The 26,728-nt window shown below is 37.8% G+C and overlaps 1 protein-coding gene across 7 annotated transcripts in view; it reads right to left on the minus strand.

The window, feature by feature from the left end:
• The window catches only part of LOC150104186 (uncharacterized), a 712,768-nt gene that overhangs the window by 257,147 nt on the left and 428,893 nt on the right, over positions 1-26,728 (minus strand). For all 7 annotated transcript variants that reach the window (XM_090396809.1, XM_090396815.1, XM_090396810.1 and 4 more), the window contains one exon: positions 11,496-11,551. In XM_090396809.1, coding sequence (XP_090252935.1) covers positions 11,496-11,551 — 56 coding nt within the window. The remainder of the gene's footprint in view (positions 1-11,495; positions 11,552-26,728) is intronic.

The raw sequence follows: 26,728 nt of genomic DNA on the forward strand, positions 1-26,728 counted from the left end.
AGCAGTATCACTGTAAAGTGATACTGCTGGACTCTACAAAAGCCTTTGACAGGATATCACATGGAATTCTAATCGGTAAACTAAAGCACATAGGGATGGATATAGGGTTGGTGAAATGAATAAGAGGGTGGTTAATGGAGAGATTCAAAGAGTAGTTTATTCAGCAGTAGAGTCAAAAGAATGACTGTGACTAGTGGCATGCCACAGGTTTCTGTTCTAGGACCACTGCTTTTTAATTTGTTCATTAACGATATAGGAAAGGATATGAGAGGAAATGATCAGTTGTTTGCCGATGATGCGAAGTAAGGTAGAGCAATAGTTAACACACCTGATGTCAAAATTTTGATAGATGATTTGGATAGATTGGCAGACTGGGCAAAGGAGAATCGATATCAGTTTAATGTGGCATCAGGTGTGGTGGTGGGAGAACTAGGAGTCATCCATATAAGATGAGGTTAGGTAAGCGTGTGGTTAGCAAGGGTGTTAGAACTAGGTTTTCTTTCTTGGAGAGTGGTGAATGAGTGGAATAGGTTGCCAAAGTCAGTTGTGGGTGGCATGACTGTGAATGAGTTCAAAGCAAAGCATGATAGATACTGCAGAAATGCTGAATAGTTCTCGACATGATGTTTAGGGCCTCCCTCAATGAGTCTAAGTACTCCTTGGAGTTGCCCGTAATGCCCTTCAACCAAAGTTGAAGTAATGCAACCTTGGTGTCACCTCTGGGTCTGGCTCCAACTGATGAGAACTCAATAAAGGTTGAAATTAGTATGGGTAGTGACGCCTCCCATAATGTACAGCATTATACATCTCCGAAGGGATATGTGCTTTGCATTATGGGATACCAAGCAAACTGAGGTTAATTAACCCAAGGCAATTTTTGGGTTAATTAAGGATTCTTCGCATCTTTAATTTATAGTATACCCAATTGGAAAAACTTTCACCAACTATCCAGGTAATATGGATACAAGAGCTGCTGTTGGACATATAAAAAGTAGAATAAGGAGGAGCACAATCCAGTACAAAGCGGGTGACTAGAGGTGTATGCTTCGATACTATTATTTAATTTGTACATAAATGACATCATGGGATACCAAGACAAGTGCTGTGATGTCATGAGCTTCTATATATGATACTTAAATATAAAGAGCTAATAAGCTTCATTTCGGCGATATAAACATTATTTAAATTAAGGGGATATGAAATCCCACATTGTTTTAAAACCGAATAAGAAACTCAAAGATTGGAATCAGAGTGATGAAAGTTTATTTTTCACTTGGTTAGAGTATAATAAATTTAGTTTAATCCTTTATCCAATTGTGAGCAAACAAAGTTTGCGCCTGAAAATATCTTCAGGACTGGAGTAAGGGAGTACAACACCAGGGCAACTCGTTGCAAAGGTGGAGCAAGCTACCAACACGCCTATCTCAGTATCTCCTATAATGCAAAACACATCTCCTTGCAGATATGTCTAATGTTATGCATTATGCATCCGCAAGGAGATGTGTTTTGCATTATAGGAGATACTGAGATAGGAGTGTTGGTATATTGCTCCACCTTTGCAACGAGTTGCCCTGGTGTTGTACCACCTTAACACAGTCCTGAAGATACTTTCAGGTGCAAACTTTGTTTGCTCACACTTGGATAAAGGATTAAACTAAATTTATTGGAATCAGAGTGTTTCATGCCGAATATAGTAAACTATAAAGTATCGGCGACCACTAGCGTGAGCTAATGCAAGTGACCCTAGTATGTAGCACAATACCGGAGAACTCGCAGCAAAGTCGGTAAAGTTCTGATCGCTATTCTTAGGTATTTTCCATAATGTAAAAACACATTTCCTAGGAAATGTATGCTGTTATTACATTATGGTGGGAGGTCAATACCCAGACCGGTTTCAGCCTTTTTTGAGGCTTCATCAGCGAGTAGCTAGACCAAATAGATACCAAAGTGTATAGCGAAAAGAACTTATATACTCTGCTATACGAGTTTCCAAACAGGTGCAACCATTAAATTACTTAAATATAAAGAGCCAATAGGCTTCATTTCGGCGATATAAACATTATTTAAATTATGGGGATATTAAATCCCACATTGTTTTAAAACCGAATAAGAAACTCAAAGATTGGAATCAGAGAGTTTCATGCCGAATATAGTAAACTATAAAGTATCGGCGACCACTAGCGTGAGCTAATGCAAGTGACCCTAGTATGTAGCACAATACCGGAGAACTCGCAGCAAAGTCGGTAAAGTTCTGATCGCCATTATTTTCCATAATGTAAAAACACATTTCCTAGGAAATGTATGCTGTTATTACATTATGGTGGGAGGTAACTACCCAGACCGGTTTCAGCCTTTTTTGAGGCTTCATCAGTGAGTAGCTAGACCAAATAGATACCAAAGTGTATAGCGAAAAGAACTTATATACTCTGCTATACGAGTTTCCAAACAGGTGCAACCATTAAATTACTTAAATATAAAGAGCCAATAGGCTTCATTTCGGCGATATAAACATTATTTAAATTATGGGGATATAAATCCCACATTGTTTTAAAACCGAATAAGAAACTCAAAGATTGGAATCAGAGAGTTTCATGCCGAATATAGTAAACTATAAAGTATTGGCGACCACTAGCGTGAGCTAATGCAAGTGACCCTAGTACGTAGTACAATACCGGAGAACTCGCAGCAAAGTCGATAAAGTTCTGATCGCTATTCTTAGGTATTTTCCATAATGTAAAAACACATTTCCTAGGAAATGTATGTGGTTTTAAAACAATGTGGGATTTAATATCCCCTTAATTTAAATAATGTTTATATCGCCGAAATGAAGCTTATTAGCTCTTTATATTTAAGTAACTTAATGGTTGCACCTGTTTGGAAACTCGTATAGTAGAGTATATAAGTTGTTTTTGCTATATCCACTTTGGTATTAATTTGGTCTAGCTACTCACTGATGAAGCCTCAAAAAAGGCTGAAACCGGTCTGGGTAGTGACCTCCCACCATAATGTAATAACAGCATACATTTCCTAGGAAATGTGTTTTTACATTATGGAAAATATCTAAGAATAGCGATCAGAACTTTACCGACTTTGCTGCGAGTTCTCCGGTATTGTACTATGTACTAGGGTCACTTGCATTAGCTCAAGCTAGTGGTCGCCGATACTTTATAGTTTACTATATTCGGCATGAAATTCTCTGACTACAAACATTTCTCTGACATTTTATTTCCTTTAGCATTGAATGAGTTTTTGCTCTCCAAGGGTTTCTGCATGGTCTATGAAGAGAGCCAACCAGTTCAAAACAGCTGTCAAGCCAGTGAAACCTTCAAAAAATACACCAATACAATGCAAACATGTGGGTGCTTGAGACTGTTCTTTTAAGTAGTGCAAGCTAAGGTAACTCCAGTGCTGAGGACTGTATTCTCATAAGCTCTCGGGTTAAATATTATGAAATTTCATGAGTTTCTACAACATTTGGCTTTGAAATAATGTTGGATCTTTAATATCCACTTTTCTTATGTAATTTTACATTGCCAAAATGACGCCATATGGCTCTTTCTTTTTTTGGGTAACTTATTATTAAATAGTATGAAATAAAAGTCATTTGTCCATTCTGTTTTAAATTCACTATTTTCACTGCTGACTTTTCAATAAAAATCATTTCATTGAAGTTTTTCAATTTATTTATTTATTCATATGGAGTTTACTCCCTTTTCTCTCCCATTCCTACTGGGGCGAGTTGAGCCCCTCACGGAGGGTTAAGTATTTATGGCTGTAGATAACTGTTTTCACAGGTCCAGATTGCCTGCTTGCGGGATGAATAACCCCAGATAAACTGGGGGGGGGGGACCCTGCTGTCCATGCCCAAGACCAGCTAAGTTGGCTATGGCTGAGGAAGATCCTTAAGCTCCTCTCATCGGCAATGGGAATCGAACCCAGGACACTCCTTCCCCAGGCATATGGTTGCAAAGCGCATAGCCACTAGTCTAACCGGACAAGTTTTTCAATAAAAACGAATAAAAGCAATACAAAAGAATAAAAATGGTATGTAATATTATTATAATATAATATGTACAAATAAAGCTATTAGATTAAAATTCATGTGAAACTCAGTCATGGTCTGTTAGAACATGTCACTACTTGATAAAGATAAGAAAAGTAGTAATTCATTTTGTTTCACTTATATGAACAATTATTTTCCAAAGTAGCTACCATGTAAATGAAAAATTTCAGAAATTCTAAAACAAATTTTCAAATTTTCTTGAAGCACTACTATAGTCCTGAAAAATAATAGTCGGATTTTATGCATTTAACACTGAATTATAAAATAGTTACTTGGCAACCACACGGATATCCACTTTCAGGAAGCAATTTCATCATGACAGAGAGGAAAGGTGCTATGCTCTATTGGAATTATCAGTAATTAATATAACTTAACTATTCTCAGGTTGGTGGCAAATCAATTGAAACATGAGCCATACTCCCCCCCTCCCCTTACAGTTTAATTCCAAACAAACAAAACAAATCTGAACAATTGCAAAAATATTTTTTACTTGGTTATAAATTAAATTAAACTCGCCAAGAGCTTATATACTTGTTTACTTCTTTGCTCAGGTGTAAGCAATTAATTGTGTACATGAAGAGGTATTTACAGTTAGGCTACTTATATATAGAAGCTAATGATTTTGCATCAACTGTCTTTGTATCCCATAGTGTGAGGCACACTTCCTTTCAGATATGTATAATGCTATGCATTATGGGAAGGGTCAATAACCAGACTGGTTATTGGCCCTTCCCACTTTATTGACCTTTATTGAGGTACTGTTAAAATGCAGGGTGAAGGGAGGTGTATCTCTCCAAAAACTGAGTGACCTACAAGATCACTCTAAGTCTTACCAAGTTACCCTAAAGGATCACTACTCAACTCATCAGTGGGATACAGACCAAGAAGAAATACCTACGTTGAATTGACGCAGAAGTCATATATTTCTCATATACAAGTAATAAAAATGCGTATCACCTTATTATTAAAATAATCTGGATCAGAGATAGTTGCAGAAAGTTTTTTCACTTGGCTATAAATTGCATTTGGCGAGAAATTATATTCTCGTTTAATCCTTTATCTAAGTGTAAGCAAACGAAGTATATGTGTGAAGTATATTCACAACTGCAATAACTAAACCGTGGTTCTAGTAGCAAGGCTTATACGTTGGTCAGACATTACTGGTAATTAGTTTACGGAATTAACAACGCATATAAAGTATATTAATTAAAGGTAACTTTAATGAATAACTTCTATATTTCGGCAACGTCACATTGCCATCTTCAGGGACATAAAAATATGGTATGTGCACGCAGGCACTAACACAAAGCAAACGAGGAAGAAAGCAAAAAACTAATATTGTTCCTAAAGTCCTAATGGTGCCCTCTTGCAGGCTAATTTGGTAGTCTTGGCAGTTGGGCTGAAGTTCTCATAATGTAAGTCTCCCAAATTTGGGGTAGTTTCATGCACCCAAATTTGTTGAGGTTAGGAACGTTTTTTAGAGCTGCTGAAGACTCTTTGAATAATCTTTCGTATTTAAACTTGCTGCGATGAATTTTTGTTTTTTTCCAACGAATTTTATGGTGGGTATCTAAGGCATGGTCTGCCAGCCCAGAGTGGCTGTACTGGTGAAACCGGATGTAGTCTTGGTGTTCTGAAATCCTGATATTTGTTGTTCTGCCTGTTTGGCCAAAGTAGGACAATTTGCATCTGCAAGGGACCTGTTATACATCAGGTAGGTCTAGGGGAAGTGGTTGGTCTTTGGTAGAGCGGATAAGGGATGCCAACTTTTTATATGGTCTGTAACAGGAAGTAAGGTCATATTTTTTGAGGATATTGGTTATTTTCTCAGAGGTGCCCTGGATGTAGGGGATGGTGATAGACTTGGTGTAATCTTTATTGTGGAGGGGGGGAGGGGGTTTGTGGTTTACTCGTTTTAGTATTTTTTGGATTTTTTTGGGGTTATAGCCATTGGTTAAGAAAGTGTTGAGGATGTGGTTTAGTTCAGTAGTTAGGGCCTTGTCATCTGAGCAGATTAATTTTGCCCTGTTATATAGTGTTTTTATCACCCCATATTGTTGTGAGGGGGGATGGTGGGACTGCTGGTGAATGTATCTGCCAGTATGGGTGGGTTTTCTATGAACAGAGAAAACCAAAGATCCATCAAGCTGGCAGGTGATTAAAGTGTCTAGGAAGGGGAGGGTGTTGTTTTCCTCTTTTTCTAAGGTGAACTGGACTCTGGGGTGTTGGTTGTTTAAGTGTGTTAGGAAGGAATGGAGTGTGTCTGAGTCATGTGGCCAAATAGCAAACACATCATCCACATAACAAAGCCAAATAATGGGTTTTTGTGGGGCGGAGTTTAAGGCTTTCTCTTCAAATGTCTCCATAAAGAAATTGGCCAAGGGTGGGGAAAGCAGTGAACCCATGGCTGTCCCCTCTATCTGTTTGTAGAACTTTCCTTGCCAAACGAAATAGCCTGAGTTCATTGTGAACTGAAATAGGGCTGAGATATCAGGAGGAAACTTGGCTTGGATGAGCTCTAGAGTTTCTTTGAGTGGGACATTAGTGAATAGTGAGGAGACGTCAAAACTGACCATTATGTCAGTCTGTTGGAGTGTGAGGTTTTCTATACTGGCTTTAAAGTGGGCTGAGTTTTTTGTGTGTGGTTGTGCGTTGCCAGTGTAGTGTGTGAGCATTTTGGCTAAATGTTTGGCTAATTTATATGTGGGGGAATCAATGCCATCCCCTATGGGACGCAATGCACATTTTGTTTATGTATTTTTGGGAGTCTATATAATCGGGAGAGTCTAGAGTTATAAGGTTTTAGTTTCTTGGTAACTTCCACAGGCCAAGAAGTGACCTTCTTAAGGAGTCTGTGGAGAGTTCTAATCTGAGAGCTGGTCGGATTATATTCAATGAGGAGGTAAGTCGTATGGTCTAGTACTAAAGCAGTTAGCTTACCTTTGTAGTCTTTTTGATTGAGCACCACAGTGGCGTTTCCCTTATCCGCCTTGGTGATTACTATTTTTTTGTTGTTTTTCAAAAAAAGTAATCACCAAGGCGGATAAGGGAAACGCCAATTATTAACATACCTCTTATTATTACGGGCAACTCCAAGGAGTCCTTAAACTCATCAAGAGAGGCCCTAAACATCATGTCAAGAACAACTATTCAACATCCACACAGTATCTATCATACTTTGCCTTGAACTCATTCACAGTTATGGCACCCGCAACAGACTCTGGCAGCTTATTCCACTAATTCACCACTCTCCAAGTAAAAAACCTAGTTCTAACACCCTTGCTAACCACACTCTTGCCAAGTTTCCATGGATTGCCCCTAATCCTCCCACCACCAGTCCTGTTCTGAAAAATATCCTATGAATTAAACTTATAAAAACCCTTCAGTAATTTGAATGTCTAAATCATATCACCCCCTTTTCCACCTATCAACCAATTTCTGCAACCGACAAATCTTCAACCTATTCTCATAAGGTTCATTCCATAGACCTGTTATCATCTTGATTACTCGCCTCTGGATCCTCTCCACTTCATCCCCATCCATAAGAAACCCTAGCGCCCAGATCTGGGCACAGTAGTCTAGATGGGATCTTATCAAGGCTCGATACAGAGGAACAATAACTTGTTTGTCTCTGCTTGTTAAAGTATTTTTCAGAAGAAAAGTGATTTGATGAGCTGATTTAGCCACTTTTGCAATGTGTCCCCTAAACTTCAATTCCCTATCCATCAACACTCCCAAATCCCCAGCTTTGTCAATCTCCTGGAGTACAGTTCTACTAATGTGGTATACTGATGCTAATCTTTTACACTTTGCCGCATTAAATTGACATCCATTTTCCTTAGCCCAGTCCTCCAATCTATCCAAATCATCCTGCGCATTCACTATTGCTCTACCCAACTTTGCATCATCAGCAAACAAATGAACAGTTCCTCTCAGATCCTTTCCTACATTGTTAATGAACAAATTAAATAGTAGTGGTCCAAGAACAGAATTCTGCAGCACACCACTATTCACAGGCCATCTTTTGGACTCTACTCCTGAATAAACTACTCTCTGATATCTCTCCATCAACCACCCTCCTATCCATCTCACCAATATCCATTTCCATATGCTGCAGTTTACTGATTAGAATTCCATGTGGTATCCTGTCAAAGGCCTTAGCAAGGTCCAGCAGTATCACTGTAAACCCATTACCTTTATCCTGTTCAGCTGTCACTGTGTTATAAAACGTGAGCAAGTTACTGAGGCATGATCTACCCTTCACAAAACCATGCTGTCACTCATACAGTATTCCATTTTCATCTATACATTCCTGTATTTTTCTCTTCACTACTTTCTCCAAAACCTTGACAACGACTCCTGAAATGCTGATTGGTTGGTAATTTGCAACAGCAGTCTTGGAACCTCCTTTATGCAGTGGAACTATTTTTCTCTCTTTCCACTCCCTCAGGACTAACCCAGACCCGACACTCAAATTAAACAAAAGGGTCAAGGGCACTGACAATTCTTTAGCCACTTCATGTAAGACCCTAGCTGCAAGATGATATACTGTTGCAAAGTGCTCGCTCAGTAATTCCACTATATCAACTGATTCAGTTACCTCCCTACCATCGGCATTCCTTAAAATCATTCTGCCGTATACATTTTTTCTTTTACTTGCAGCATATCGAAAAAAACTGTTTGGGATTCTCCTTAGCTTGCGTGGCTAATTTCCTTTAATAATATGATTTTGCTTTTCTTACCACTCTCATTACCCTTCTGGCCTGTGCTTTATACTGTTCATGTGCCTGCAAGTCAACTTTCTCCTTAAATTCCCTCCACAGTTGTTTCTTTTTTTTGCAGCTCAAGCTTAGTATTATTATTCATCCATTTAACACCTACTTGATTTACTATCCGGACTGTAGGTATCAGCCATTACTGCCTTCAAATGCTCCTTTACCGCTTCCCATGCACTATCAACCTCCAGCCCTTGCAGTTTTACATGCCATGGCACTGAACTAAGCAATCTCCTAAGCTTGTTAAACTTATCAGCCCGGTAAATACCATGCACCCTGTCTTAATTGAAAATTCCACGCATTTAGCCACCTCCCAGGTCAAGATCTTATGATATCACTCTAACCAATTGATGGCAATGTGGTCATATTCAATACAGTCAAATTCTCAGATGCAATTACTAGGTCAAGCACTTTCAAACCACTAGTATTTCAGGTAGTTATCCCTTGATAAGTGCATAAAATCTAATTCCTTCCTCCCATGTCTCCTCTCCTTCTTCCAATCAATGTTACCATAGTTAAAATCCTCCATAATAATTACCCTCCTTCCACTCACTGTGTCTATTTGCTTATGCAGACTATCTCCACCATCTATTCCATCACCTGGTCTATAGCAGCACCCAACTGCATATTTTGTTCTGCTAGTCTCAATCTCACACCAAATAGCCTCAAATGTGCACTTTTTTCTATCCTACAGTTCAACTTCTATTCTCCTTGGCTGCAGTTCATTGGCCATCATCAATAACACTCCTCCCCCATTTTATTCTCCCTGTCCCTCCTGAACACACTATACCCCCCTCACATTCAATCCCACTAGCTATATCATCTTCTGTCAGCCATGTTTCGCTAATGCCAATAATCTGTGGCCTGAAAGAGCCAACCAAAGCCAAAAATTCTTCCTTCTTGTTCCTACTACTCCTGGCATTAGTATACATGAAGTGCAGAAGCCTGTTAGTCCCACCCCTATCTTGATGCCTAATACTAATTATCCCATTTTGATTTGTTGTCCTTTGTACTAGCTCGGGCATATTATACACATTCTTACACTCAACTACCTCACTAATGTCTGCATATACCCCCCCCCCCCCCCCAATAGTTCTAGTTTCCCTGATTCTGCACATCCAGTTTCAATTCATTCAGCAACACTTTTTCTAGTCTCTGCACAACAAATCCGTTCAGATGCAAACCATCCATCTTGTATAAGTCCTTTCGACCATCAAACTCACTCCAGACGTCCACAAACTCCACACCACTCCTACTGCATAACCTGTGCATAGAGTCATTTGCAATTAGGAACCTCCTTCTCAACTCGTCTCTGTCATACCGTGACAATAGACTCACAATCTTAAACTCTCCCACTGTTTTCTTTTGCTACCTCTAATAATTCCTTCAAGTCCTCTCTCATAGCAAATTTTTCACCTTTTAAATCATTCGTTTCTGCTACTACTATCAGTTATTTCACCCTCTGATTTTGCGCTCTAATAGCTTTACTTACATCCTTAATTTTCACACCCAGTAAGTACGATTTTGTCAAACTCTCATCTATTACATCTCTTACCATTGAATCACCATACAACACTCGCTCCATTTTCCTTATCACACATTTGCTTCTTTCCATTAACTGATGTACTCGGTAAACAATTTGGTAATCGCTCCAGCTGCCACTTCGCCCTATGTATCGCTCTGCGCAACAGTGCAATCTCCCTCATTGCAATTAACTCTTCATTTTTTTTTATCAGTCAAACCATTCTCTCTCTGCACTTTTACTTTCACTCTCAACACCACTCTCAATACTATCTGGCACCACATCGCAAATTCCTATCATATCACTATTTTCTATCACATTTTGACTTTCAACTACTACATCAATCTCGTAACCTGAGACACACTTCAAATCCTCGCTTTCTTCACGGCACTATCATTATCGAACCGGACTCCAGCCGCTCTTGGAAAAGCATACATCCCGCAGACATTACTCTCTTTGGCTAAATTTTTTAAACAAACATGCAGATTATTTGGACGCCACTGTTTTTCTTCTCATTGGTGCCATGTGCTTCGCTACGTATTTATTGTATCTTATCCAAATACTAATTTAACACTACTTAAAACAAACTTTTTATGCTAAACAGATTAACTCCACAATATACTATAATTCTGGCACAATTATTAAACTGATAATGCTATTTTTTTTTAGAACTAAATAACTTATCTTTCGGAGCTCTTCAAACATAGTCCTACCATCCTACCATCAATTACCTATAGTCCTACTATCAACTTATCTCTCTCTTTAAACTTACTCACCAACAAAGTATTTCAATCGCTACTGGCAATTTTGTACAGTTCACCACTCTCCATGCAAATAATTTAGATCTCATGTTCTTGCTAATCAGATTCATACAAAACTTCCAGTGTAATGATCTCTTGTACCCCCCCCCCCAAACCCCCAGTCATGTATTCGAAAATTTCTTCAGCATTGGTTCTATAAAAGTTAGATGTTTTCATCAAATCTCTTCTTTATCACCTAAAATTTGCACTACATATTTTTGGAAAATTTAAATTTGCTTAATTGAAATCAGTTAAACAATCAATTGCTGATTCACTTTTACAATTAAAAGTAATCATTAATTAAATCAAGAAAAATGGGGAAGATTATCACTTACTCAGCATGAGATTCTAAAGTAGCAACTGTTATTCTTAGTTGTGTAACATGCTCTTCCTAAAAAAAAAAATAAAGTGGTTTAAAAAGGTTAATAAGTGATGCCTACTAAATAAAAAGAACTCATATAACTCTAATGGCACTTGAGGCACTGTATGAGTCAGACAATGAGTTAATTTAGCAAAATATCCAAAGTTCAGGCAAAATAATCTACTCTCAAACCAACAAAATCTGAACACTTTAGTTAAATCCTCCAATACAGTATGCAGTACAGAAGCATTTCTTATGAGATTAATTACTACCCAATGTATCTTTAAACTGAAAAATTTTAGTTATATATTTATTTCATTTATATATCTTATTTATTATATTTATTCCACCAACTTAAAGACTGCATATTTTGATCTTCATGTGAAACACCTCCAAAATGCTGGCCTGGTTGGCCGAGTGGTTTGTGTATCCGCTCTCCAGCCAAAAGGCTGCAGGTTCGAATCCTGCCGTGGACATGGATGTTTGTAATTGTCTGTGCAAATACTAGTGGTGATGATGGGTGGTAGATATTGTTGGTGTAGTTGCAGTTGGTGGATTGAATGGTGGAGACAGAGAGATGTAGAGCAGGTGTCCTCCCTCGATGAGTCTTTGGAATCCCTTGAGGTGTCATATAATAATAATAAAATTGAAAGAGATTTACCCAATCTCCTATTCTTAATTAGTACTGTCATTATGCAGGAAGGCATACATGTGACTACATCCATAATTTGATTTTTTTTTTTTTTTTTTTTTTTTTTAATTATATCTACTTCTCTCTCTGGAGAGCATACAACTGTTAGCGGATGCATCTCTGGGTGGGGATAAGGGAAGACTTCTCAAATATGAGGGAAATGAAATACCCATGGACCAACAGGCAACGGCAATGTCTTATCTCCATGTTAGGGGAAAGCTGAACAAAGAATTATGGGTGTGGTCAGATATTTGTCAAGAGCACACATGGAACTGGATCCTAGCTTAACAATTATCAATATTATCATTATTATTACCATATCTCCATGAAGTCAAGAATCATTGTGGGAGATACATGCACAGTCACACAAAAATCAAAAATCTTACCAAACCATGCATTACACTCATTCAATGTGTCCATATTCACCACACTCTCAGGAAATGCATTTCACTCACCAACTACTGTACTCTACATGCAATAAACCAGCTCTTCATTCCCTTGATTCTTGATCCAAATCTCTTAATACAACTTTCAGGGGATGACCTCTTTTTCTATCCTCCCATTCTATAAAAAAATTTCTTCCACATTAACCCAGTAACAACCCCTTTACCAGCTACTTATGCCTTCAATTATATCCCTTGTCCTTTTCCGATTCACGAGAATTTGCAAATTGCATTCCCTCAATTTGTCTCCTCATAACCCACATTCTAGACCAGATACCCTTGGTCAATTTTCTATAAATATTTTCTAATAAATCTTTATTCCCATGAAAACATGTGACTAAATCTATAACAATAATCCACATGAAGGCAGATCAAAACCATATACAGTGCATAATGAAAGCAAATATGTTAATTCTGTATGTTAAGATTCTCTGCATCTTTGTTATAATCTAATGAGACGACTTTACAAACTTGCACAATGTGAACTCTAAAAATAGTTCCCTATCCACCACCACTCCTAGATCTCTTATCTCCTTAAAATTTGCCCACCAAATGTATAATTTGCTTCCTATTCTCACCTACAAAATCTCAAAACCATACATTGCAACAATAAACTGGCAGTTACACTCACACAATCTATTTAAATCTGCTTGACATCTCATTGTTCCACCCAATTTTGCATCATATGGAAACAGTTGCATATCTCCAATCATATCTGTCATAATATCATTAACATATGAGGGTGGTCTGAAAAGTTCTTGGCCTAACAATGAAAAAACAAATTTATTATTTCAAAATTATTTTTATTTTTCAACATAATCTCCCTTAAGACTAATACAGTTATTCCAGTGATGCTCCAGCACATTATCCCATCCCTGTAGTGGTTCTCAGTAAGATCTGCAAAATATCCCCTCTAGAGCTGCAATTACCTCTTGATTCAAAGAAAAACGCTGACCAGTGAGGAAGAGTTTTAGTTTTGGGAAGAGACAGAAGTCAGAGGGAGTCAAATCTGGGGAATAGGGTGGATAATCCAACAATTCATAGTCATATCCTTTAATTTTTCCATTGCCAAAACACCTTTGTGGGCAGGTGCATTGTCCTGATGAAAGATGATTTTTTTTTTCTGTAAACCAGGTCTTTTCTCACAATTTTTTTCATCTAGTCTGATTAAAAGATTGGAATAATATTTACTGGTTATTGTTTTACCCTTTTCAAGATAATTAATAAATAAAATGCCTTTAGCATCCCAAAACACCAACGCCATGACCTTTCCTGCTAATGGAACCGACTTTGTCTTCTTCCGTGCTGAACAACCGGCCTCTGTCCACTGTTCTGACTGCTGTTTGGATTCTGGTGTGTCATGATGAATCCAAGTCTCATCCATAGTAATAAATAAATGCACAAAACCAGTTTTATTCTTGCTAAAATGCTCCAAGCACTGTTCAGAGATTTTCATGCTAGTGTGTTTTTGACCTGCTGTGAGCACGTGGTGCACATCTTGCACAAGCTTTTTCATTTGCAATTCTTCATGCAAAATATATCCTACACATTCTCTTAAAATGCCTATAGTCTCAGCAATTTCACGCACTTAGACTCGCCGATCACCCAATACCATATCGTGCACTTGATCAATGATTTCTGGTGTTGTTACACTTTTTGGACGCCTTCACGTGGATCACCTTCAAGGCTCGTATGGCCACGTTTAAACTCGGCAGACCATTTCTTAATTGTCAAAAACGAAGGAGAAGAGTGCCCATAAACTTTTATGAACTTCAAATGAATTTGTTTTGGTGTTAAACCTTCTTTTACAAAGATTTTATAACCACATGATACTCAATTTTATCCATTTCAAGGGTACAGGCAACACTTTTGCTTCAGACAGCTGTATAAAACAAACTACTTGACAGAATGACTTGCAATTTCACATGGATGCTTATGACAGATGTACCAACTTAGAAAGAAAAAAAAAATCTTCTGATAGTGTTGCCATCTATGATCGAGGCCAGGAACTTTTCAGACACCCTCATACATGTTACACAATAATGGCCCAAACTAAGACCTCTGCACTCACCATAAGTGACTTTCTTATATCATATCATACCCCAATCTGCAACATGCTGATATCTATCTGACAATGAATCACCTATCCAACTCACTAATCTAATTCCAACTGTTCCAATTTAGTTACCAATGTGTTGTGTGAAAATCTATCAAAATCTTTGGCAAAATCTAAGAATACTACTGAATCTGTATCTCCCTTGGACAAGGGAGATACTGTATATATCACCCTTGTTCAATGCATTCATCATCTGGTTGTAGTACATAAGTAAAACATGATCTTTTTCTAACAAACCCATGTTGATCATAATAGAGAATACTGCTGTTAGCAACAGACTTCTGTATCCTAGCTCTCAGTTAAGGCACTTCCTGTATCCTAGTTTTGTGGTTATGAAACTTGTCAGTTCCTTAACTACAGGGTGTCCCAAAATTCATGCAAGATTTAAATTTAGCGCCATTTGTGCAGTATAGTGTTGCCAACGAGAAAAAAAAGACAGCGTGACAGCTGACAGTTCAGGGTTATTAAAAATGACCACACACAGCGAAGAGAGTTCATTGAATGGATTATGGAACAACATCAAGTGGATGCTTATTTTTCGAACAAAATCATCTTCAGCGATGAGGCTCATTTTCATCTTGATGGCTTCGTTAATCGACAAAATTGTCACATTTGGGGTTCAGAAAATCCACGAGTGATTGTTGAGAAACAAATGCATCCACAACGTGTCACTGTTTGGTGCAGATTTTGGGCTGGAAGCATAATCGGTCCATTCTTCTTCGATAATGCGGCTGGTAAGGCAATAACGGTTAATGGTGCTCAGTTAGGCACAAAAAACTGGATTATCATGTCGCTATTGCGACATGATAATCCAGTTTTTTGTGCCTAAATTGCAAGATATGGATGTGGACGACATGTGGTTTCAACAAGACGGTGCCACATGCCATACAGCCCGAGAAACAATTCAATTACTGCATGAGTCATTTCCTGGTCGTGTAATTTCCCGTTTTGGTGATCAGAATTGGCTGTCCAGATCATGTGACTTAACGGCGTTGGACTTTTTTTCTTTGGGGTTTTTTGAAGTCTAAGGTTTATGCCAACAAGCCCACGACCACCCACCTTGAAGGAGGAAATTGAGCGCTGTATCAACGAAATTCAGCCACATTTATGCAAAATGGTCATGGAAAATTTTGACAAAAGAGTGCGTATGTGCCAGCAAAGCCATGGAGACCATTTACCCGATATGCTATTCCATGCATGACCCTATACTGTATACTTTATGAATCAATAAGAAATTACAATTTTTAATTAAAAACCTGTGTTTTCTATCAAAATTACTTCTTGCGTGAATTTTGGGACACCCTGTACAACTTCACGCACACACCTATAATTTGTAGCTTCAGCCTTATCACTACCTTTATAAAGTTGAACTTTTTACTCTCTTTTCACTTATTAGGAATTTGTGCAGTTACAAGACTGTTATTATTAACTAAACAACATTAATCATGTATGCATTATTATTGAGGAGGATGTCAGGGAAGGAAAAAGCTTCTTCTGATGGTTTATAGACTGAGGTGATTGAGAAATTTTTAAATGCGATTGTAATAATCTCAATGTTTCTGTTGTTCGTTGAGTCAATGGATGATGGGATCAAGTTCTCTTTTATATATATTGCACTATCATATTTATCGTATTTATTTCTTTGATGACTTTCATTCTATGGATGTAAGGTCTTGCAGCACCTTCTCCTCTAAGTTTCTTGCAGGCAGAGCATATCGCAGTCATTATCTCTGCAAATATTTGCAATGAGATCTTGCTTGACACTGGAGAAACCCTCAATATTAAATATTATTTTTAGGCCTGGCCCCAGGTCCTTTAGGGCAGAAATTTGGGAGCATTTTAGTTCAATCACTTGGATTAGGTTGATAGCAGCTTTAGCTTCCCCTAATGGGTACTAACAGGGTGCAGGAACGAGAACCTAGCTGCTGCACACCCCATAGTAGCAGAAAGGCATGGAACTTTATCAATAGAATTAGGAAGGATTTCACTAAGCCATATGAGCATCCGCAGGTAACAGCTAATCAAATTGCTCACCAGCTGCTGCTGCTGAATGGAAAATTCCCTAAAAAGCACACAAAAAAGAAGATACTTAGAACCCCAAGTGAGGAATAAAATATGATTAACTCAGATTTCACCATCACTGAACTCAACGCTACCTTAAACCTATTAAAACCTAGAAAATCTGCAGGCCTTGATGATGTCTGTAATGAACAGATTATACATTTTGGAAACAGGACTAAAGCGTGGTTATTAAACCTATACAGCATTTGCCTCAGAACCCTAAGGATACCAACTATCTGGAGGCATGCCAACGTGGTGGCCTTTCTGAAACCAGGGAAAACTCCAAAAGAAGCAAAAAATTACAGACCTATATCACTACTCAGCAAACTCTTCAAACTCTATGAACGATTAATTTTGAATAGGCTACAACCTCCAATCGAACTTATTGCTAAGCAGGCTGGCTTTAGACCAGGCAAATCCTGCACATCACAAATTCTCAACCTCATTCAATATATTGAAAATGGTTATGAGCAAAAACTAGCCACTGGAGCAGTCTTTGTAGACCTAACTGCAGCATATAATACTGTTAATTAAAATAGAAGAGATTATTTTATCTCTGTTTCTAACAATTATTATTTTTATTTCCGAGTGTTCCTTATTATATTGCACAAGGGTTCACTCCGATTGGTGCAATGACCTCTTTTTTACTATTTCTTTCAGAATCCAAAAAATTACGGACTCAAGACTATAAAAACTAACTACAAAACTATAACTAACTACAGAATTAATTGGATCCAAGGCCTTTTTAAAAATAAACTTAGACTTAAGACTAGACAAACACTTTGTTTTCACAATGACAAAATGTTCATAGCCAGTTTCTCTCTCTGTCAAGGCCCTTTTCCAAAGATATATGATTTTATTCTTCATTTTCACAGGATCCTTTCTCATCACTCATGTAGCACACATTAATTCTTCCTAACTCAATTCTGTCTCTTTTTAGTAGAAATAATAGTTAGATCCGGCATCCTTAAGACAGATGAGACTTCCCAATTAGCGTTTCCACGAACATTCCTTTAGAATGTCAATAGCAATTTCTTCTTTTATTCAATAATGCTTATTGACAGTTTTAACTCTTCCACTTTAAAAAAACTTGCAGTTCTACGATTCCCTTTTCGGAATCTACTATAAATCTTCCAATTAGCATTTACTTGAATATTCCTTTTAAAACATCTATAGCAATATTTTCTTTTATTTATCAATACTTATTCCACTTTGAATCTTCATAGTTTCACGATTCCTTTTTCGGAATATACTATTGATTTTCCTTCAACTGTCACATAAAAAACACAAATTCTTCCGAATCTAAATATCTGCTGGCTTGTGTTCTAATTTTCTCTCTGAACACTCTTGTTTACACCTGTTACTCTGATACCGAATGCTGTTCTTGTCAGCTGTCAATCACACATCAAACGTCTTGGCAAGCATGTGCACTCCATGAAACTGGTAATCAAGAAGCTAGGTATAATGGCTAACACGTTGTCTCCGTTAGCAACAAGAGTATGTCTTCATAAAACATAAAACTTAATATTTTAAACTTGTTAATATTTTAAAATAGTTGTTACTTTAAACAATAAAATTGTTTAAAATAACACAACTATTCAAATCCAGCAAATACATCAATTTTTTAACTTCTTTACATATCATTTTGACAAAACCATTTCAATAACGGGCACATTGCAAGTGCCAACAATGCATGTTATGAAACCAAAACTAATAAATGTTCTAACATAAACAATGCATAAAAATATTCAGAATTTTAAATTATGATTATCCTGCACATCACAAATTCTCAACCTCACTCACTATATAGAAATTGGTTATGAGCAAAAACTAGCCACAGGAGCAGTCTTTGTAGACCAAACTGCAGCATGAGATACCATAAACCATCTCACACTCAGAAATAAAATATACAGAATAACTAGAGACTATCGCCTTGTCCTCCTGATCCAATCACTCTTGGAAAACAGATGCTTTTTGTGGAAGAGCTACTGGCACTTCCAAAAAAATGGCCTCCCCAGGGAAGTGTGTTATCACCATTACTTTTCAACATTTACGTCAATGATCTCCCCATCTTTCCAGGAACTAGATATTTTATCTATGCTGATGACCTTGCCATATGCTCAATCAAAAACTTTCAAGTCCATTGAAACTACTCTAGCACTTGCCTTAAATAGCCTAACCACATACTATACCGGCAATCAACTAAAACCAAACCCCTTGAAAACCCAGACTGGCCTTTTTCACCTTAACAATAAGGAAGCCAACAGGAAGCTACAGATTTCTTGGGATGGCTCTAAAAAAGAACATTCCTAGAATCCAATCTACCTCGGTGTGACTCTCAATTGCACCCTCTCATACAAAACCCACATAAAAAAAACAAAGGCAAAAGTGAATGCAAGAAACAATATATTACGAAAGCTTATCTCCTCCAAATGGGGGTGCAGACCCTTGGCCCTTTGCTATTCTTCTGCTGAATACGCCTGCACAGTATGGTCCAGATCCTGCCATGCTGAAAAACTTGATCCAAGATTGAACGAAAGCTGCTGCTCAATTACAGGATGCCTGAAACCAACACCACTAGAAGACCTGTATACTTTGGCTGGTATTGCACCCTCTTCAATTCGAAGATCTGCATTCTCAGCTGCTGAAAGCAGACAAATGAATGATGAACGCCACCTACTATTCGGCCAGACCACAGTGCCCCAAAGACTAAGATCCTAACATAGCTTCCTGGCAACTGTTGAACCACCTGAAAAACTCTCAGAGACAAGACTTCAACAATAGCTTGCACTATATCCTGAAAATAATACTGGTATTCCAATAGCCAAACATCTTCCACGTGGTGCCCACTTGGACTGGAATACTTGGAAAAGCCTCAACAGACTGCGAACGACAGGACACTGCAAACAAAACCTTATCAAATGGGGGCTACCTTACTGGCCCAGACAATTGTGAGTGTGGGACAATCCAGTCCATAGAACACCTTCTTGCTTGTCCCTTTCTTCCATCACCTTGCACAAAAGAGGACCTTATATCCTGCACAGAAAGAGCAGTTGATTGTGCAAGATAATGGAGCAACATATGACCATATCTATTGTATATAAGTTATGTATAGTTTCATTTTTTCATATTTAATTATTATTTCCCTGTATAATTCACCTACCAAATCTAAGCTGATCTCATTGCAATGTATCCTAATTTGGTGTAAATCATGTTGTACCACTTACTTACTACTGTACTACTTATGTTTGGATACGAAATAAAATTAACTAAACAGGTATGCCAAGGCTACTAACTGTCTGGAACATTCCTCCAATACTTGTGTTGATGTCAAAATCTCCTAATGCCTTAATATCAAGTTTACCTAATTCCTCACATACTATTTTCTTGCTTGCCAGCAGTCCACCCACTCTAATTTCCTCTCCCACTTGAGATTCTCATGATGTCACAATGATTAGGATGAAATAATCTGATGAGTTGTTCACTAAATATTTCAACTGTCTTTTGCAGTAGTTAACAATCTACCATTTTCATCCAATAGCATCATCATACCATAATCAATCTATCTTCTACTTACCACATATTGCAAGAACTGTCTAGAATTTTTCGTGGATGATTTCAGCTCATATTGCACTTTTTGCAATCTTAACTGAGTCACCTTCTTGGCCTGCTCTTTATAAAAACTCTTCATGCAACTGATTATTACCATAATTTATATTGTGTAATTCCTGAAGTTCCTTCTTTTTCCAGAGTTCATGCTTCATCCTTTCATTCATCCATTTGACCTTTGAAATACATTCATACAATGATGCTGTTAAACCTCTCTTAGTGGCCAAACAGTTATTTCCTTTCCATGTAACACACTCTCTCTCATTCCATGCCTCTAAGTTGTCTAAGATTTTTGTAATCACCCAGGTGATTTATGTGGAACTAAAATGCTAGTTCCATACCACCCAGGTGATCCTCTTGTGATCATTCTCACCAATTGCAGGAAGATTATAACACCTCATTCATAATCACACCGTCTAATGAAATGATCAGTCCTAAGACTCTTGATCCTTGTGTGCCCTCCTTTACATACTACCTAAGATCATGGTTTCTGAAGAACTCGAGAAATTAATTTTCATTATTCTGAGAAGCCATCTCTCTATTCCTACCTATGTGACCATAATTCAAATCACTCAGATTGATCATTCTTCCCTTCTTCACTAACTCACATCTGTCTATATGTTTCTTCATTGTTACTCTACATTCCCTGGCTTACAGCAACATCCAACTAAATAATTCTTCCTGCCAAACCTCCGCCTCACACCATACTGCCTCAAAACCACTGTAACTATTTCCCCTTGTATCTTGACACTGTGCAGACATAATTCTGCTGCTATCACAATAGTACTTTCCTCCCTCCTCTTTATTATCCATTCTATCCTCATGATAATCATGTTTATCCTTTCAATTCTTATCAGGATATCCTCAACCAACTATGCTTCACTTATTCCAACATTTTTTTGGGTGAATAAGCTTAATCAGTGAAACAATTTCATCTCCCTTATTTCCAATGTTCCAAGTAAATTTTCCAGGAAATTACAACCTATACTAAAACATTAAATAAAAAAATTAATCATTACTTTCCAATATATCGGCAATGTTACATTGCCATTGTTATGTCCCTATCTTACGATTTTGTTTGTCTTACAAATTGCATTCGTCTATATTCTTCTAACTTCTACTTTCAAGACATCACCAAAATTTCTACTAATATCTGAGTTATTGTTCCCCGTAGTATCCCTAGTATTTGTATTTTAACTGCCCCCTTTGGGATATTTAGTTTAAGATATTTTATACATAAACAGAGAAAAGGAACTCAAATATCTGAAAGTGTAACTATTGCAGTCGTGACACTTAACTCAATTCATTAGACTTCCCGTTTCTTAACAATAATTCCCCGTGTGATTAGGCTCGAATGTTTCTAAGCGGTGCATTGGAGCAATATCAGACAACTTTTTTATCATTAAACAAAAGGTTTATTATTTCTCTAAACATGGTACATATCAAAATACTGAACTAAATTACTTACACACTAAAATTAGCTTAATACAAGTAGTTGGGCTATGATTCAACAAAAGTTACTACGATCATGCCGCCACAAAATTTCATACAAATCATGAATTCACTTAACATGGACAAATTAGATTACCACACACTATTAGGTTATTCAACTTCTAGTACACTAACAAAATCATTAACTACTCTAGCACATACTTATGACAATTCTGATTCTCTACACATCACACTAGGCATTCAAATTCCTCAGGCTACTTTATTACTCAATTCACACTAATCAAACTCAATATTAACAAAACCATTTACTTCATTAACACACAACTATGTCATTAACTTTCCTTTTTACAATATAGTAGGCACTCACAATTCTTAGGACAATTAATTATTCACTAACCATCAACACTAGCTAGCTTACTTTTAACACTCTCTATCAAATTCTAAAGTCCTATTATAATTTCTCCCTAATCACCTTAACAGTTCCGTATTATGACAAAGGTACCTATCACAAACAACTTCTAGTTAACATAAGACAAAATTCACAATACCTTTCTTTAGCTTCACTTACGGGCCTTTACCTTCTACTGAACGAACTTGCTTGCATAACTTCTTGCAATTCAGGGCTATATAAACGTCTGCGCCGTCGGCTGTACTTTCCGAAACGAGGACATCGATATTTTCACAGCTTCCTATGACTCCATGGTATATTTCGCTTTCTACATAGGATTACGGGAATAGCTTTCCCGCTCACCTTTGATTCCTTGTTGTGGCATGAGGATATAAGCCATATCTCTCCACTCAGGAACACCGTGAAATCCACTAGAAAACCAAACTAAATCCACCGTGACTATCCAAACGTTTCTTCTCCTCTCGCAGAAGGCAATAAGGCCTCAAGCCTCCTTGACTAACCAAACGTCTTCTCCAAAAACCAAAAGAGCCTACCTTTTCTCCCCCGAGGGGGCGGGGGTTACCAACCCTTTTATAGCTGCTTCCCTAACGGCGCCCTTTCTTACTTCCTTTTCCCGCCTCCTACTTGTTTTCCGTTTGTCTACCAATTGGGTAGCATTTTGCCGCCATACGTCATTTTGATCGGCAACTCGTAACCAAGTTTCTATCCGGGTATAGGCCCTAAGCGATATTCCGTTATTTCTCTTGTTAGCCTCTATCTTAACCCCTTTCAAATACCGTTCTCAGAATTCTACTTAATGCTTAATCTGTAGCCTCTCACATAGCGTATTTCATGACTCATTCTTTTCTACTTATGTACTTAACTCTTTCATTCTTAATCGCATTACAACATTAATTCTTAGATAGCCACTTATTTAATACAAATTTTAGTCAAAATACATGTTAATACATTCTTTTCTTTTGCTATTTTTACTAAACAATAGACCTTTACATTTTACTCAATTTATACTGGATGCAAGAATATTTTATTCATTAAATTATTCCTTTTATGCAGGAGTTCTTATTTATGTTATGCAGGAGTTTTTATTTATGTTATTTATTTTTCATGTTACACCATGATAACTGAGAATATTATATTCTCAAGATATCAGGTGTAACACCATCTTCTGGGAACATAAAACTATGATATGTATACGCAGGCACTAACAACGAGCAAATGAGGCTGAAGAAGGCAACTGGAGTTGGTCCTAGAGTCCTAAAGTTGTCCCCAAGAGGGATAAATTGGGTCGTCTTGGCTGTTGGGCTGATGTTCTTAGGATGCAAGCTTCCCAAATTTGGGGCAGTCTCATACACCCAAATTTGTTGAGATTTAGGAAGTTTTTCTAGAACTGAGGCTGATTCCAGGAACAATCTTTCATATTTATATTTGCTACGGTGTAGTAAAGTGGCTTTCTTCCAGCATATTCTGTGGTGGATATCTAGTGTATGGTCCGCAAGTCCTGAGTGGCTGTATTGGTGAAACCGGATGTAGCCTTTGTGTTCGGATATCCTGATTTTAGTTGTCCTGCCCGTATGGCCATAGTAGGACAGTTTACAGCTGCAAGGGACCTGGTATACTCCAGGTAGGTCTAGGGGAAGCAGCTGGTCTTTGGTGGAGCAGATAAGGGATGCCAATTTCTTATATGGTTTATAACAGATAATCAGATCATATATTTTTTAGGATTTTTGTGAGCTTTTCAGACGTGCCCCAGATATACGGAATGGTGATAGATTTAGTGTAATCACTATTCAGAAGCGGGGGGGGGGGGGGGTTAACTGGTTTTAATATTTTCTGGATTTTTTTTTTTGGGGGGGGGGGGTGTAGCCATTGGCTAAGAAGATGTTAACGATATGGTTAAGTTCAGTAGTTAGGGCATTGTTGTCTGAACAGATTAATTTATCTCTGTTATATAGGGTTTTTATAATTCCATATTGTTGTGAGGGAAGGGGGTTCAATTGCTGGTGTATGTATCTACCTGTATAGGTCAGTTTTCTGTAAACAGAAAAAGCCAGGGATCCATAAGGCTGGTTTGTAATCAGAGTGTCTAGAAAAGGAAGACTGTTGTTTTCCTTTTCCAAGGTGAACTGCATTCTGGGGTGTTTGATTGTTTAAGTATGTTAGGAAGTTGTGGAGTGTGTCTAAGACATTTGTGGGCCAAATAGTGAACACATCATCCACGCAGCATAGCCAGACAGTGGGTTTTCCTGGGGCTGAGTTTAAGGCTTTTCTACAAAAGTCTCCATAAAGAAGTTTGCTGGTGGAGAGAGTGTAGAACCCATGGCTGTCCCCTCTATCTGTTTGTAGAATTTCCCTTGCCAAACGAAATAGCCTGAGTTCATGGTGAACTGAAATATGGATGATATCTGGAGGAAATTTGGCTTGGATGAGATCTAAGGTATCTTTGAGTGAGACATTTATGAATGAGGAGGAGACATCAAAACTGACCTTTATATCAGTGTGTTGAAGTGAGATGTACTCTATACTGGCTTTAAAGTGGGCTGAGTTTTTAATGTGTGATGGTGTGTTGCCAGTATAATGTGCAAGCACTTTGGCTAAACGTTTGGCTAATTTGTATGTGGGGGAATCAATGCCATCCCATAATGGAACATTCTGCTTATGGATTTTTGGTAGTCTATATATTCGGGGAGGTTTACGGTACTAGAATTGGAAGGTTTTAGTCTACCAGTCACTTCCTAGAAGCAAAGAAGTCAGAACACTCCAAAGGCCAAGAAGTAACCTTCTTGAGGAGCCTTTGGAGTGTTCTGATTTGGAAGCTGGTGGGATCATTTTCAATGAGGAGGTAGGTAGAACGATCTAACAGTAAAGTTGAAATACTTTACCTGTAGTCCGTTTGGTTGAGAATCACAATGGCATTTCCCCTATCTGCTTTGGTGATTACTATTTTGCTGTTCTTCATTTCTTGTAGAGCTTTTAGTTCTTCTTTAGATAGGTTGGTTTTTGGTGATTTAGCTTTGGTAAGGTTGTGGATACCACGTTCTACCTGTATCATTATATCTTCAGACAGTCTTTTTTTTCGGTGCTACGGTTAAGGTTCGGAGGCAGAGTTCTTTTTTAGATTTTCAAACTTTTTAATGTGCTGCACTAGCATCACACTACTACGTGAACAGATTGCTGCCACCCGCGTTCTCTTGGCCGATAGCAATGAGGCTATTTGTGCATTAGAGGAAGAGCTTGGTGCTACGCTGAACGACGACCTTTGGACGATCCTCTCAGATGTCTCTCACACTTCAGCAGAGAAAGAATTTATTAAAATAAGATGGCAGCACATTAAAAAGTTTGAAAGTCAATAAAAGAACTCTGCCTCCGAATTTCAAATACTGCTCAACAGGGTAATTAACCTGTCTTCCCTTACCCTGAAGTTTGAAGCAATCAGCGCAATCGCATGTGGCCACAACTTCAGCATAGCACCGAAAAAAATACTGTCTGAAGATCAAAGCTAATATGTCTGTAGTGTGTACATGGGACTGATAAACAATACCTGGAAAATGTATGAGCGATCTCGCAGCTGCATCTACAATCCCATTTCATTTAATTCCAATGTGACTGGAAATCCAGAAAAACTGATCATCAAAATTAAGGGTCTTCGTTAAAGCACAAGATGTGGATTGTACACAGGATTCGAGATGGCCTGTAAAGCACTCAAAGTGTCTGTAGAAATTACACTTTTGGCAGTTTTTCTTTTATACGCACAAGCCAAATGGCATGCAACTATGCTGTGTAATTACTGCAATTAAGAGGGATCTGATGAGATATAGTAATGTCAGGATAGCCGCACAACCAACAAATGTCTTGGATCTTGAACCGTCAGTATAGATGGACAAGAAATCAGAGTGAGCTTCTTTGTGTGTATTAAACAGTTACAAACAGACAAATGATTGAGGTCTGAGACCTCTGTAGTTGGCAAAGTGAGAGGTTACAGAATGGAGTGCAAATCTACCATGGAGAAAAGCTGTTAAGTTCGGTGCAGGTAACATTGTCAACATTGATGCCAATAGCATGAATGTTTGTGTAATCTCTTTAATATACACACACACACATAACCAAGTGATGTATGGCAGTATGGTGTGTGACACTGAGCTTCGAATGCAGAGAAAACATACTACTCCAATACTCTGGAATAGGCTTTATTTTTAGGGAATATTTAAGATACAATTATTTAAGTGACATTTAAGAGGAGGTTCATTTGCTTTAACAGAAAGGCTTAAATGGGTGATGTGCAAAAAGCACCAGTAGCTATTCGTATACCATGATGATGGATAGGATCCAGCGTTCAGAGCATGCTCTCCCTTGTAGAACTGTAAACCTGGGATCCATAATCAAGCTTTGCGGGTACAAGTGCATATTTAGTATGAAACAAGAAATATTG

The sequence above is a fragment of the Typopeltis vanoorti genome, chromosome 8 (assembly GCF_054136105.1).
Source record: "Typopeltis vanoorti isolate ZY-2024b chromosome 8, IOZ_Tvanoo_1.0, whole genome shotgun sequence".
Taxonomy (NCBI): Eukaryota; Metazoa; Arthropoda; class Arachnida; order Uropygi; family Thelyphonidae; genus Typopeltis; species Typopeltis vanoorti.